Source organism: Crocodylus porosus, unplaced genomic scaffold (genome assembly GCF_001723895.1).
Source record: "Crocodylus porosus isolate Cpor-Errol unplaced genomic scaffold, CroPor_comp1, whole genome shotgun sequence".
NCBI classification, from domain to species: Eukaryota; Metazoa; Chordata; order Crocodylia; family Crocodylidae; genus Crocodylus; species Crocodylus porosus.
Genome location: NW_017728918.1, coordinates 87,798,674 through 87,812,908, shown reverse-complemented (window position 1 = coordinate 87,812,908; position 14,235 = coordinate 87,798,674). Strand labels below are relative to the sequence as shown.

The following is a 14,235-nucleotide window of genomic DNA, read 5'->3' as shown; positions in this document are numbered from 1 at the left end:
TGTTCTTTAGCCTCACTAGTTCACAGGTAGTAGGAGATGCTAGGTCTCAAGTTGTTTTGTGATAATTTCCTTTTAAGACCAGTCCACCATTCTCATCTCATTAGAAAGTCAGAATTAGGCAGAAATAGCTCACTAATTATGTAGGATATACCTATATATCATGATGGCAGTGAGTTTAAACAACAGAAACATGCTATGATTTAATGTACTATGTTGCTTACTTTTTTGCAGCCTATAACCCCAGGAGCTCTGAATACATCCGAAAGAAGTACAAGACCAAACTAGAGCAGTTCATCGATTACTGCAAACTCCTCCCCTATTTGGGAAACAAAATGACTCGCAAATACAAGGAGCCTCAGCACAGACCGTTTGGTTTTGATTACAAATTGGAGACTTTCCTGGCTCTTAAAACAGCGGACCCTGCTTGTATTTAGTTTGCCAGGGACTAAAATAGCCCCGCGCTCCTGCTGAACCCAGAGAGGCCGCGCGCGCGCGTGTGTGTGTGTGAACACTGTGCGAGACCTACTTCAACTAACCGCGCGGTCTCGTCCCTGCAGCCGTCGCGCCCAGGCCGCCGCCCCGGAAGAGCAGCGCGGCCCGCGCCGACACAAGATCTCTTCACGCGCCCGGGGTGTTTTCAGTTTCGAAATAAACGATACTAAATCACAACCTAGCGGACGAGCGTTTAGCACCCCGGGCTCCGGCCGCCTCCCGCCGCCGCGCGGGGATGTGGGGAGGCGGCCACCAAAGCCGGAGGTGCCCGCAGGCCGCAGCTGGGCGCGAGGGCGGGGCCGGCGCGCGCAGCGCGATGACGCAGGACGTGGCGCGCCCGCCCGGCCCGGCTGCGAGCGGTGTGAGGACCAAGGGCGCCGGTGAGTCCTGCCAGGCCGCCCCGGGGAGAGGGGCCGGGCGTCACGTGACCAGGGCGAGGCGGCCACGGGGCAGGTCCCGCCCGCTCCGGGGCCCGCGCTGCGGCGAGTGGGGAGGCCTAGTGGGTAGAGCCGGGGGCGTCCGGACTGAGGCCTGTTGGACACGCGTGGACGGGCCCTTGCGGCAGCAGAGGAGCGAGGGGATGTGTCAGCTCAACTCGTGGGACAAATAAAGGGCAACGCGGGTAGGGGAGCGCGGGGCAGGAATCCAGGGAGCCCCCAGGTGCTGGCCAGGCAACCTCTGCCTTGAGACAGGAACGGACAGGGGACAAGACCGGTCAAATAGACAGGTGGCTTGCCCGGGGCCAGGAGGTTGGGGGCTTGGTAGGACCACAGAGCATCCATAAGTAAGGGGCAAGACAAGATCAAGCCAGGGGGTTACCAGAAGCAGCTGTCAGAAAGTGAGCCAAAGTCAGCCCTGGGCTCTGAAGCTCAGCGTCTGGGCACCCGGGCAGGAATGGGCACCAGGGACATCACACAGGCCACAGCTACCTGCAGACTGAAGCCAGTTCGTTGTGCAGCAGGGCCAGGTGCTGCAAGAGCACTTGAGAAGCCGCCCGAGAACCAGTCCTCTGGTGGATGCACCACTGCAGGGTGCAGTGTTGCTGACCCAGTTGCCCAGCTGCAGTGCAGAGGCCTTACAGCTGCATGCACTTGTGGGAAAGCAGTTGGGAGGGGGAGGAGCACTGCAAAAGGCCCATGCAGGGAAGTTTGGGCATGTTCTGCACGTGCTTTGTGAGTCCCGTCTCTGCAGGGCGCAAGGATGTGGCTTGCTTTTTTTTTTTTAATTTCATTCTTTTAGGCAGGAGGCAGGGATGTTGTGGACAGTGCCTTTTGTTAGACCAACTCAGTGGTTGAAATGATGTTAGACAAGCTCTCGAATGCCAGATATTCCTCATCCGTTTTGAGGAGCAAAGTGGCCCGGCCACTGATCGCAGTTAACAACAGAGAATGGAGCTGTAAGTTTGGAGGGAAGCCAGGGGAGGAAAATCCTAGGTTAGCAGACATCACCCAAACAGTTAAGAAAAGAAAATTGATTATGGGGGGGACTGAGACTGCACAACAGACAATAGCAACCCTTTTGAGCATAGGAAGAGCTTCAGGAATCAGGTAGATTAGTGTGCTATAAAATTGGTATTAGTATTCAGTCTTTGGTTCCTAGCATCCAGCCTGCTTATGATCTGTTGTTCCCAAATGTGTTCTTTAAAGGTGCTTGATAGATTTTCCTTGATCACAAAGACAGCAAGGTCAGAGAGGGAGCAGTTCTTTTGTGAAAGCTGTTAGATGACACCTACAGTAACCAAAAGGATCAACAAGCACAAACTGCCTAAACTGTCTAGTGCTTACTAGCATATAGCATCAACAAGGACTACAGGCCAATCTATACTACCAACCTCTGCTGAGGTAGGTATTGTCAATTTAGGATATGAAAAGATCACTTCCCTAGCCAATCTATCTCTTCTGGCAAAACCTCTGGTGTGGACACACCTCAGACAACAGAAGAAGTCTATTTCAGCTAAGACAGCGTAACTCTGCTGCCTCAGAGAAGTTTGGACTTGAATGTGCACAATATTTTGCCAGCAGACTGGTGTTATATCAGCAGAGCTTTGGAGAACAGGCCTGTGGGTGAAATCCAGAACTTGGTGGAGACTTTGCCATCGACTTCAGTTGGTCTGGATTCCATGGCATAGTCCCAGGGAAAACTTAGACATGACTTTTGTAGAAAAATGGTACAGCTTCATTGTTCTGTTTCTGCTGAGAGGAGTGGTACTGCTTAGTTTGCTTTTAATTGCAAAAAATATATCTTATTTTCAGGAGGGGCAGCAATTAGGGTGCTGAGAAGCAAATGGATACTAAACAAACAGCAATAGTAATTTTCTTCCCAAAAGGGGGTTTCTTTACTCATTTCTTAAGTTTTAGAAATCTTATTCTGTTGGAAGGGGAAAAGTCAGTATTAATGTTACTTTTTAAAGCAAAACCACAAGTTTTCATATTGCTTCAGAAATTTCTGTACTGTTAATCCTCTTGCAGAGCAGGCTGTTATTAGTGTGGGGAGGTTGCAGTGCAAACTGTAAAGTGATTTATTTTTGCTATAAAACTGTTTATTCTCCTAGGAAAATCTTTTCCTGTTTGCAGTAAAAATGGCAGAAGAAACTCCAGACACTTCAGAGAAACTTGTTGTTATCCACTCCAAAGCTCACAGAGATACCATTCTGGCTAATTTTGAGGAACAAAGGAAAAAAGATTTTCTTTGTGATATTACTTTAATAGTGGAAAACGTGCACTTCAGAGCCCACAAAGCTCTACTGGCTGCTAGCAGTGAGTACTTTTCAATGATGTTTGTGGATGAAGGAGAGATAGGCCAGTCAATTTATATGCTGGAAGGCATGGTTGCAGATACTTTTGGTGCGCTACTAGAATTCATGTACACAGGTTATCTCCAGGCCAGTGAAAAAAGTACAGAACAAATCTTGGCTACTGCACAGCTCTTAAAAGTGAATGACTTGGTATGGGCCTTCACAGATTATCAGACAAACCGTCGCCCAAATGATGCATTACCTGTCATTTCTAATAATGGGGCTTCTGTAGTTGTCTTGCCAAATGACAAGAAAAATGAAGATCCACCAAAGCGAAAGCGAGGAAGACCAAGAAAAGTCAAGAATACCCAAGACGAAAAACTAGGGACAGCTTCTGTTGAAGATGTACAGCTAAGAGAGAATAATTCTGTGCAGAATAAACAAAATTTTATGAAAAAAGAAGTTGCGTTAGAAGAAGCAGTTGTTGATGAACAAGGTCCAATAAGGAAAGAAGTTGAAGAAACCGAACATGCTTGTGGGTCAGATGCTGCTGTCGATCTGTCAGCTGAAAAGGATGAGAACTACGATCCCAAATCTCAAGGAATACAGAGCACTCAGAGTCGGTATAGCAAACGTCGGTTACGGAGGTCTGTCAAGCTAAAAGATTACAAACTTTTGGGTGATGAAGAAGAGAAAGGACTGATGAAAAGGACGGATGGGAAAAAAAAGCGCACGGGTTCTGAAGCTCGCTGTAAAGACTGTGGCAAAGTGTTTAAATATAATCACTTTTTAGCTATTCATCAGAGAAGTCATACAGGTAGGCATGAAAAGACTGCTCATTTTGGGTTGGGGTACTGTAACTTATTACAGTTGGTTTGACTGAGATTATTTAAATGTTGCATGGTGCTACAGTAACATAGAATTTCTTAGCCAGTTCTTCCTGCCAGTAACAAACTAGATATGTTGCATCTTTTAGGTTTTGGTGGGGTTTTCTTGGTTTGTTTTTTCTAAAGTTTAGTTCCATCTTCACCCGAGAACATAATCTTCTTTAAGTTTGTGGGTAGATTGCGTTCTAGTTGCCCAGTAGAAAACAGGATATCGTCAGTGCATATAGTAACAGAAAATGATTATACTTTCATATGTTTGCTACAAGAAGCTAAGGTCTTTTATTTAATTTCTTTCTGAAATCTCCTGCTCTACTGAAAACTGTATAATAAATGTAACATACTGCCAGCTTAGAATATTTACAAAGTTGATACTTTACCTTTAGGCGAACGCCCTTTTAAATGCAATGAATGTGGCAAAGGCTTTTCCCAGAAGCACTCTCTCCAGGTTCACGAGCGGATGCACACAGGAGAACGTCCATATACATGTACTGTCTGCAACAAGGCTCTGACGACAAAGCATTCCCTCTTGGAGCACATGAGCCTTCATACAGGTAAATATCCTATGACAACTCTAACTTAACCGTACCTTATATTAGGCTTGTTTTGAGTGCTGGCTACCATTCAGTGTAAGGAGTCTAAATTTATACAAGGGTACTGTGTTTCTATAGATAGTTTGGTTTTTTTTTTGTTACAGGACAGAAGTCTTTTACCTGTGATCAATGTGGAAAGTTTTTCAGCCAAAAGAGACAACTAAAGAGTCACTACCGAGTGCATACAGGTATAACACATTTGGGTTGGAGAGGTGGCTTGGGCTGTCAATATTCTGTGATGGGTTGCCAAAGATCTTGATAAGGTTTCTGAAACAAACTGTTGGTACAGAAGCTAGTGAACATATGAGGAATTAAGAACTGAACAGCTGACAAAGGAATGGGATATGTTGGAAATATAGTTAACCAAGCAGGCTTGCCAGATGGTCAAGAAGCACTGATTTGCACTGCTGTTTGAAAGACTGGTGTCTTATTATTTTAATCCTGGTCATTTCTGCCCAAGGTAAGCTGGGATTTTATAAAACTAGTGCTTTCTTCACTATTTGTTATACCTTGTGGCATTCCTCTCCTCTTGCTGAATAGTATTGATGAGCTTTAAAATAAGTCCTGACCTGTCCTGTTCTGGTGGACAGGTCAGTGACTGTATCATAAGCATGTAGAGTGGGAAGAAATTAAGGACTTTCAAAATTCAAAAAGAAAGGCATGGGATTTCTTGGGACAGTGAGAGCTAAAACAGTCTCCTTTCTTCAACAATATAATTATTTAGAGAGAGAGAGAGAGAGGAAGATATGCTACAATTTCTATTAACTTGCAGCATTAGAAATTACCAGTGAATCATTGTTGTCTTCTTTATATATTATATTAAAGTGGTTATTTTGCAGGGAAATGCTTTAACAAAGATCACTGAAGAAGTACAGGGGATCATTTATGCACTGACACTTTTTTTATTATTGCGACAAGGCCATTCATTGCCGGAATGTACCCTGTGTCGTCGCAAATTCATGGATGCAGCTCAGTTAAAGAAACATCTAAGAACACATACAGGTAATACTGTACATTATTATTTTTGCAGAAAAAGCAGATAAAACACAATTGTTAGCTATAGTAAGGTTCACAGACTGCCCTTTCTTCTTGGCAGAGACATGAGCTTCAGCCGTTTCCTCTCAATAATAGTCGCCAGGTTCTTAGCGGGGAAGTATGTCCCTTAGGTGTGGCTTCTGCTGTTCATAAAAAGCACAGAAGATGACTCATGTGAACACAACTCCAAAGCAATGCTGTATTAGGAGGGCTACTCTGTTTTTGTTCTTTTGGGGGGTTTTAAGTTAAAAAGTTGCAGAAAATTTGAGATGCTTTCTTGTTTAATCTGAGTTGAAAACCTTGTCAAGTTCAAGGAGGAGCTTGACACACTCGGGGAGAGCTGTTATTATAAAATAAGTATTTTGTGTTTTGTTTAACAGCATCTTTTTATGGATGACATCAGAATCCTTAGAAATCTTAGCTTCACCCTTCTTGCTTTCTCTGCTAGTGACACAGAAGGAATACCATGAACCATAAGAATGAAAGAGTTAGAATAGAATGAATGTTGAACTTTTATAGTACTTGTAACTCTTGACACTGTCTCTTCTCCTCAGAATATTAAAAAATCTCTTTTAAGTAGTACAATACTAAGTACAAACAGAGGTGGTTAGCTGTATGATTCTGAAGACAAGCAGAAGGTAGGACAGGGTGACACCTTAACTGGTTCAGAGAGGCATGAGCTTTTGTGGCCAACAGCCTACTTCATCAGATGCTAGGAATGAATTAATTACAGAAGTACATAGTAGTAAAAACAGGATGATTCCAGTTTTTCCTGTTCTGAAATATTACAAGCATTTAAATGGAGTAAAACATTTTACATTCAGTTTCAAATCTTTGTCCTGGGGCTTAGATGATCGGGGATTTTGTTCTGTTTTACGAATCCATTAAAATATAAAGAAAATGTAGTACAAATAAAAATCTGTAGTTTGTTTACACAGTAACACTTGTTAGTTTCCCTGCCTTTTAATCAAGGCAAGAAGCACTGCCTTCAGGCAGAGGCATCAGAAATGGCTAACATTTATAACAGGGCTATAAACATTTAAAAATCTGCAATCTTTGCCTCTCTCCTCTTTGAAAATCTGTGTTCAGGTTCCTCAAGTCCTTCAGGTGGCAAACATCACTGATTGTGAGTCACCAGCTCTTTCTAGGCACAAGGAAGCAAGCTGAAAATGGAGGAACATCACGTTTTCAGTGGAGCTTCAAAGCTAGTATTAAATGTCTATGCTTGTCAGCTTTTACATGACCTTTGATAAAAGGAGTCATTAGGACATACTCGGTGTGTCTACACGTTCATTAATGCGCTATAGTTACTGCACATTAAGTTTAGTATTTGGATATCTAAGTACTAAATCGATGCATAGTAACTTGTGTGCAGTACCACTGGTGCACAGGTTTTTTGTGATGCTTACTGTGCAGTAGCCTAATACTACTGTACAGTAGTATATCAGCATGACTTTTGCCCGGCAGACTGCTGGGCAGTGCTATTAGGCTACTGCGCAGTTAGTGTCTCATGTACATGTGCCCACTTTGTACAAGTTTTCAAAAATGTTGCCAAAGCAAGATGTACCATTTTTAAGTAGATTCAGTATTTTTCTTCTCAGTTTTGTGAAAAGCCTAGGTCAGCTGATATCACTATTGCCCTTGGACTTAAGAAACCTAAACACAGATTCTCAAGGAGGAGTAAGACAAAAATGTATCTTACAAAACCTGTTATACCCCTAATTAACCAGCAACTCTGACCCATGAGTTTCAGCTGTCTGTACTCCATTGCACTATAAATATAAGAATGTAACTACTTCATTCTGAGTTAAGAAAAAACAGGAGTAATTTGCATTTACACTTGACTGTATGGACAGTAGTTTTTTTTTAAGACTATCCTAGGGAGTTGGGGTGATCTGCTGGACAGTACTGGCCTGGGATTCTAGAGATCTGCTATTGTTCCAGGCTTTGCTACTGGGCTGCTGGATGACCTTGACAAATCATTAATTTCTCTCTTCCTCACTTCCCCCATCTGCAAAATGGGTATAATGACTGTAAACTACTTTGTAAAGTGCTTTGAGACCCACTAAGGAGGAGTGGTATGTAGGAACCAAATGGCATTTTTATTAATAATAATACTTCTACACTAACTATAACTTTTGAATGTATGTCAAACTCTTTTTGGCAGGTGAGAAGCCATTTACTTGTGAAATCTGTGGCAAGTCGTTCACAGCAAAAAGTTCTCTTCAAACTCATATCAGAATCCACAGGTATGGCTTTGCTGGTTTGAATTTTTTGTATTATACCATAGCTCTTAAGAAGACAAAATCTAGTACAGTGTGTGTATCATGTGCTGGTTTCCAACTACCCTGAGTAGCTATAATTCCATAAACTGGTATGTGGTCAATTTAGTAAAAGCTTCAATTAGCATGTATGTTTGCTGTTTACTTAACCAACTTATATTCACTGCATTTGAAAATTTCTAGAAATTTTGATGGAGAAATCAGTCAAAATGATGAGCCCCGTATTCTATATTCTTGGGTTTTTACACATTGTTCTAAAGCAGTGGGGGAGCCAACCTTTTTGCTAGGTATGACACAAAGTAAGCCTCACACCTCACAAGTGCCATTCCAGTCCCCTTCCCCTGCCCCATCTGGTGCTCTGCTTTCTGTTCCCTGCCCTGTGCCCCTTGAACCAAGACAAGACTCCCCTCTGAAACAAAGTCTGTCTTTACATCTGTGTATTGTACAGTATTAAGTATTGTGTCTGTAACTAAACAAGTAACACTTAACAATGTGAAAATGACATTGTCAACTTCTCCAGAAAGGTATTAAGTCCCTACAGTCATGGTGTAAAAAAGATGCCTCACTTGCTTAACAGTTTAAAACCCAGGCATATACAAATCTAAACTCTTACAGTTGCATTTAATCATGTGTGCCTGAAATTGGTGTCAAACATTTCCAAGCCCTAATGCTGATGTGGCCTTGGGCATTCAAAGATGAGTGACAGTTGTGGCGTAGATTCCAAATAGAAACATCTCTGGCAATTATTGTGGGCAATCTGGCCAATTTATTCCTGGGAAGGAAGTGTGAAATGCAGTGCATATTTTAACATGTTTGAAAATAGTTTTCTCATGGAATTCTGCTTGATATTTTAAAGGAAAAGTGCAATAACTATTGGGTAGTAGGGTTGAAACGTTGTAGCTGTGATGGTCAAGGAAATGTATGAAAGGCAAGAGTTTTTGTGAGATCTTTCATTAGACAAAATGTATAGCTGTGAGGGGCATGGGCCTGATGAAAATGTATGTCAGAAAGTTTGTCCAGCATCTTCCCTCAGCTGTACATTTGATCCAATAAAAGATATCACAGTAAATCTTGCCCCTCCTAAATAATGGGGAAACAAAGGGAGGTGTAGGGAGATGTATGTAGACTGACCACAGTGATAAAATGTCAGAGTTAGATCTTTTAACTGAGGCATGAAGTAAAATAAATTAGAGTACAGTAAATTACATTCTGGTCTTTCCAAGTTGCTTGTAGGCAGGAAATTAGCCTTTAGGTATTTGTCAACCAGCCCTAAAAAAGCTGGAAATAAAAATTTATCTTTAAAATGACTACTGCTTCTAAAGGTCTGAAATAGGTGGCTGCATTTTTCTGATCATTTTGGTGTCTATGGTGCCATTTGTTCTTTGTCAAATTCCAACTGCAGAGTTTTATAACCTCAGTTATTACTGTATGACAGTGGTTGTGTTTATCTTACTAGCTTTTGGATATAGAAAAATTATTGCAGTTTTGGTCCCACGGTTGTGCAGTTCTTAAAAGAAAAATCTAGAAAATCTGACACTGAATTTTTTTTTACATGGCTGCATGCAAGTGTTCTGCAGCATAGCAGAGCCTCTGTTTAAATACTTTTCCTGTAATACTTGACAGAAAGCAGTTGCTTTAAAATGGATGTTGCTGATGAAGTAAATTGCATTCTTTTGCAGAGGAGAAAAGCCATATTCTTGTGGTATATGTGGAAAATCCTTCTCTGATTCAAGTGCCAAGAGAAGACACTGTATCTTGCACACAGGAAAAAAGCCTTTCTCCTGCCCAGAGTGTAATTTGCAGTTTGCACGTTTGGACAATTTGAAATCTCATTTGAAAATTCACATAAAAGAAAAGCAATTGCAAGAAGTCAGTGCTGCCCCAAGCAGTAGCAGTAACTCAGAAGAGGTCAGAAATGTTCTTCAGCTACAGCAGTATCAGCTGTCCACATCAGGAGGGCAAGAGATTCAGTTACTGGTCACTGATTCAGTACATAACATAAACTTCATGCCTGGCCACAGCCAAGGTATTAGTATTGTTGCTGCTGAGAATTCCCAAAATATGACGGCAGATCAAGGTGGTAATCTCACATTACTTGCTCAGCCATCACAGCAGCTGCAGAACTTGCTGCTTTCAGCTCAACAAGAACAAGCAGAACAAATCCAAAGTATAAATATGATAGAGAACCAAATGGAAACTGCACAGCCTGAGCAAATGCATGTCATCACTCTTTCAAAGGAGGCACTGGAACATCTCCATGCACATCAGGGACCAACTGAAGAAATTCATTTGACAGCAGGATCTTCACATCCAACTCAGCACATGCAGCTGAGCCAAGAACCTAGTCGTCAGTCTCATATTAGCCCAGATACAGTCCAGCCCCATCAAATTAGTGAAGAACAGAATCAAAACATACACATGAATGAATCGGGTCGACAATCTTTGTCAGTAAATCAGCCATCTCATGAGCATCCAATTCAAGGTCAGGCTTTTTGAAATGCAGGCCTGTGTTTTTCCTCGTTCCTTTCTTAAATTGTTGTTTGCCACCAGTAAACTGAGCTGTAGGGTACTTCTCTGTAGCCAGTGGTCTACATTAGGGCTGTCTAACATATAAGCAGCAAGGGACCAGACATACCCACCAGGCTTCACTAAAATCGGGCTGTGGGCTGCATAGATGCCCCCTGCTGCACTGTACAGATACCACTACCACCACTGCACCATATACCCACATGGCCATAATCTTACCTTCAGCCCCTTTGCATTGCCCTCAGGAGAGGGCACAGAAGGACACCAGAGGAAGGAGGGAGAGCCTGGAGACTGCTGCAACCAGAGCAATATGGAGAGTGGCATCTGTGCAGGAGACACAGCCAGCTGTTCAATACTGAACTACATCAGTGCTATCTAATTCATGGCTTGCTGGCCAGCCTGCAAGGGATTGATTTGTGGTCTGTGGGCTCCTATCTGAGCACCACTCATCACTCCAGCTGCTGCCACCACTGGTGTTCCAGTCTCCTTCCTCCCTCCACCTCTGGGGATGGAGCAGTATGGCCCACTGAGCCTGACATCTGGGGGGCCTTGAATGGTGGGGGGCATTGGGGTGTGTGCCTGGGAGGGCCAGAGGAGACTGCATGTGCATCATGTGGTGTATGGTCCCCAGGTGCTCAAAAGTTGGATAACCTTGATTACAGGTATCGCATTTCATTTCTGCAGCACAATAGCTATCCAAAGTTGCATTGGTGATCTAGATGGACAGCTTTCAGTTTATTTTGGCTTATTTATTTTTAGGGTTAATTATTCTAGATGTCTGCATGGCCTCTGCAGAAGTCAAACTTAACAGTATCTAAACTACTCTACCTTTCAACACAGGCAAAGCTTTTTTTCACAAAATTATCACCATTTGTCTTATTCAATGAGCTTATCTTTCTCCAAGTTCACATATAACTTCCAGTGTGATCATTTCTTTAAGTCAGTGCAGCTGCTCTGTCTGGCCCACCGGGCTACTGACAGGCCACCAGAAGTTGGGCTGTGTGACCAAGGGAGTGGCTTGCCACAGAATCCAGCGTTCCTGGGCCCTGGTGGACATAGCAGTCAGCAGCAAGAGGGCAACCAAGGACTGATACGGTCACACCCTCCAGCTGTTTTGCCCATCACCACTGAAGCAGCCCTACTTCCTTGGCTAGTGGCCCTACCACTACTGTATGCTGCATGCCCCATGTCAGAGCTGTCACTGCTGTATACCCCACGTGCTGCTGCCTTGGCCCATAGTAGCAGCAGCAGCTCCAGATCCAGCATGGGGCATGCAGCATGCATCAGGACCAGGGCTGCTGCTTGCCACTGCATGTACCAGGCAGGAACCAGAGCTGCCCCCACCAGAACCACCCTTTGCCCTGGGCTGGATGCAGCCCGCAAGGAGCCCTGTGGTCCTAATCTGGCTCAGGGCAGGAAGTAAGCTTGACACTCCTGCCTTAAGTGCATTTTGATTTATGGAATACTACATTTTCTCTTGCTTTTGGTTGAAACTGACTGGCTCTGGTACACCACTTCTTTGTGTTATACAAGTCTTGTTCCTCAGACAGATGTTAAACCAGTGCAGTTAATGTAGAGGCAACAGGATGTGGTAGCTAAAGTGGAGTACAAAAAAGTCTTGAGTTTTACTCCTGTATCTGCCATTGGCTTGTATGACCTCAGGCAAGTCACAGCCTCCCTGTGCCTTAGTTGCCTCACATATTAAATGTGGCTACTGCTTAACCGCCTCTGCAATGCACTTTTAAGACTCTCTGCTATATGGTGCTGCATAAGTGCAAAATAATATTTCTTCCAGGATGCTGTCTTAGCTTAGGAGCAAGCTTATATTTTCAAACAATTTTTATGTATTTTTGAGAATAGAATGTAACGTGACTTAATATATGGAAAAGGCTATATCTGGTCTTCACTGTAAGTGAAACAAAGAATAAAGTCACATATGGCACATCTCTTAAGCTTTTTAAAAGTAGCGTGGCTTTTTGTTAATTAGAGTAGATGTGTGCAATTTGTCACTAATGCAGTTGCCTGGTAGGGAAGATAAGCTGAAATCTTACTGAAAAGACACCCTATAAAAGGAAGCTGGGGTAGGGCATGTGCTGCAGCTAAGGGTTCGGTTACTAAAAATATTTCTTAATGTGGGTGTTAAAATCCAGATGAACCATCAGATGTCTATCTGTTGCACTGCTTTTAATTTTCAGTTACAGTCTATTGCAGCATCTTACTTATTTTTTGTTTGACTGTTTAAAAAAAAAATTCCTGTATGGCTGAATATCTAATTGACCAAACAGAAAGCCACTGCTCTGAATTGGCAATTCTGGGTGTTTGTCCATTTGCAGATTCAAAGCGCTGAGCTGGCTACTGGGAATGTGCTGCTGTAACTCAGCTTCCTTCAAAAGCTATTGGCATGTCAGTTTATCTAAAAATTGATATGGGGAGGTGAGGCAGTGGGGGTAAATTTTTATTTTTAAAAATGAATTATCCTCCAACTCCAAGATTGCTGTTGTTACTTTTAAGCTTATTTGTTATCTAACTTCCCTCCAAAAATGGAAAAATGCTATCTTGTTTGTGTAACCTGGAAAGCCTCCAAAAGAGAGCTAGAATATTTTATAACTGAAGATTTTTGATGCTGAAAAAACTAAAGAAAAGTACAAATAAGTTTATATTTACCTCATCTGGGAAAATCTTGTTTGTTCTTACAAAATAACGGTATAATATTTACATTGTTCTCCTGGTTGTTAAACCATAGCAAGGTAACTTTTGTTGACAATACTGCTGTATATACAGCATATCCTGCCTTGTGCCACAGGCTTATAAAACCTTGTGCAAGACTTCAATCTCCATTTCACAATCATGTGAATTCTAAAATGCTTTAAAACAAGTCACAGCTTTCTTTGGTTAAACCCTAAGAGACTATGTAATGAAAGCAAACTAATTATTAAAGTTTAAGAAAAATGTTGTTTTTGAGTTATTAATCTTCAGATTAATACCCAAGCTGTCACTAATGTATTGGTATAACTGATCATACTAGTGTTTTGCAACCTGCAGTCTGCAAGCCACATCTGGCCCTTGGAGCTAGTGTATCCGGCCTGCAAAGCCAGGGGGCCTTGTGTGGTGGGAAGAAGTGGTGGTGCTGCAGGGTGACTCCCGGGTGGCTGGAGTGGTGACTCTGGCTCCAGCTCTGGCAGTGTGGGTTAGGGTTGAGGTGGTACGTTTGGAACTGTATTTCTCTAAAGTGGCCCTCACTGCTGACCCCTGTATTGCAGTTATGTAGTAGATACTAGCTGTGCCTGAAATGGAAAGATTTCTTATTTACTACAGATGCTTCAATCATTTGTAAGACTAAGAATAGAACAGTCTCTAAAAAAGCCAACGTGTGAACAAGAGAATGACTCTTGTACTGTTTTGTTTAAAAAAAGCAACTTCTTTTATTTCAGTTGTTCTCAAGAGTGAGAAACCATGCGCTTTTCTCAACATGCCTATAAATGTTGTCTTTCTCTGGAAAGTTTGCACCACTCATTTTCTCTCCATGTAAATTTCTATTAAAATGAAAATTATAAGACGTAGTATTCTGTGTTCACATGTGTAATGTTCTTTTTTTTTTTTTTTTTTTGAGAATAACTAGTTGTTTTGATTGCTTTGGAGTTGTAAAAAGACATCTTCAGCTTCTGTTTAAGAGGACTTCCAAAGTGAGC

At 42.5% G+C, this 14,235-nt stretch overlaps 2 protein-coding genes across 6 annotated transcripts in view; both read left to right on the top strand.

Moving 5' to 3' along the window:
* The window catches only part of AK9 (adenylate kinase 9), a 171,706-nt gene extending 171,037 nt beyond the window's left edge, over window positions 1-669 (top strand). The window contains exon 38 of the mRNA XM_019538185.1: window positions 232-669. Coding sequence (XP_019393730.1) covers window positions 232-434 — 203 coding nt within the window. The 3' untranslated portion in view covers window positions 435-669. The remainder of the gene's footprint in view (window positions 1-231) is intronic.
* A 158-nt stretch (window positions 670-827) lies between these two features.
* Window positions 828-13,500, top strand: ZBTB24 (zinc finger and BTB domain containing 24). Of its 5 annotated transcripts, none has more exons than XM_019537886.1 (7): window positions 828-872; window positions 3,044-4,043; window positions 4,497-4,664; window positions 4,808-4,891; window positions 5,622-5,705; window positions 7,906-7,987; window positions 9,700-13,500. In XM_019537886.1, the coding sequence occupies exons 2-7, from the start codon at window positions 3,071-3,073 to the stop codon at window positions 10,514-10,516; spliced, it is 2,208 nt and encodes a 735-aa protein (XP_019393431.1). In that variant the 5' UTR covers window positions 828-872; window positions 3,044-3,070; the 3' UTR covers window positions 10,517-13,500. The 5 variants fall into 5 exon arrangements, with proteins under 5 accessions (XP_019393431.1, XP_019393430.1, XP_019393429.1 ...); XM_019537885.1 differs by lacking the exon at window positions 828-872 and adding an exon at window positions 1,708-1,888; XM_019537884.1 differs by lacking the exon at window positions 828-872 and adding an exon at window positions 2,014-2,333.
* Window positions 13,501-14,235: the final 735 nt, after the last annotated feature.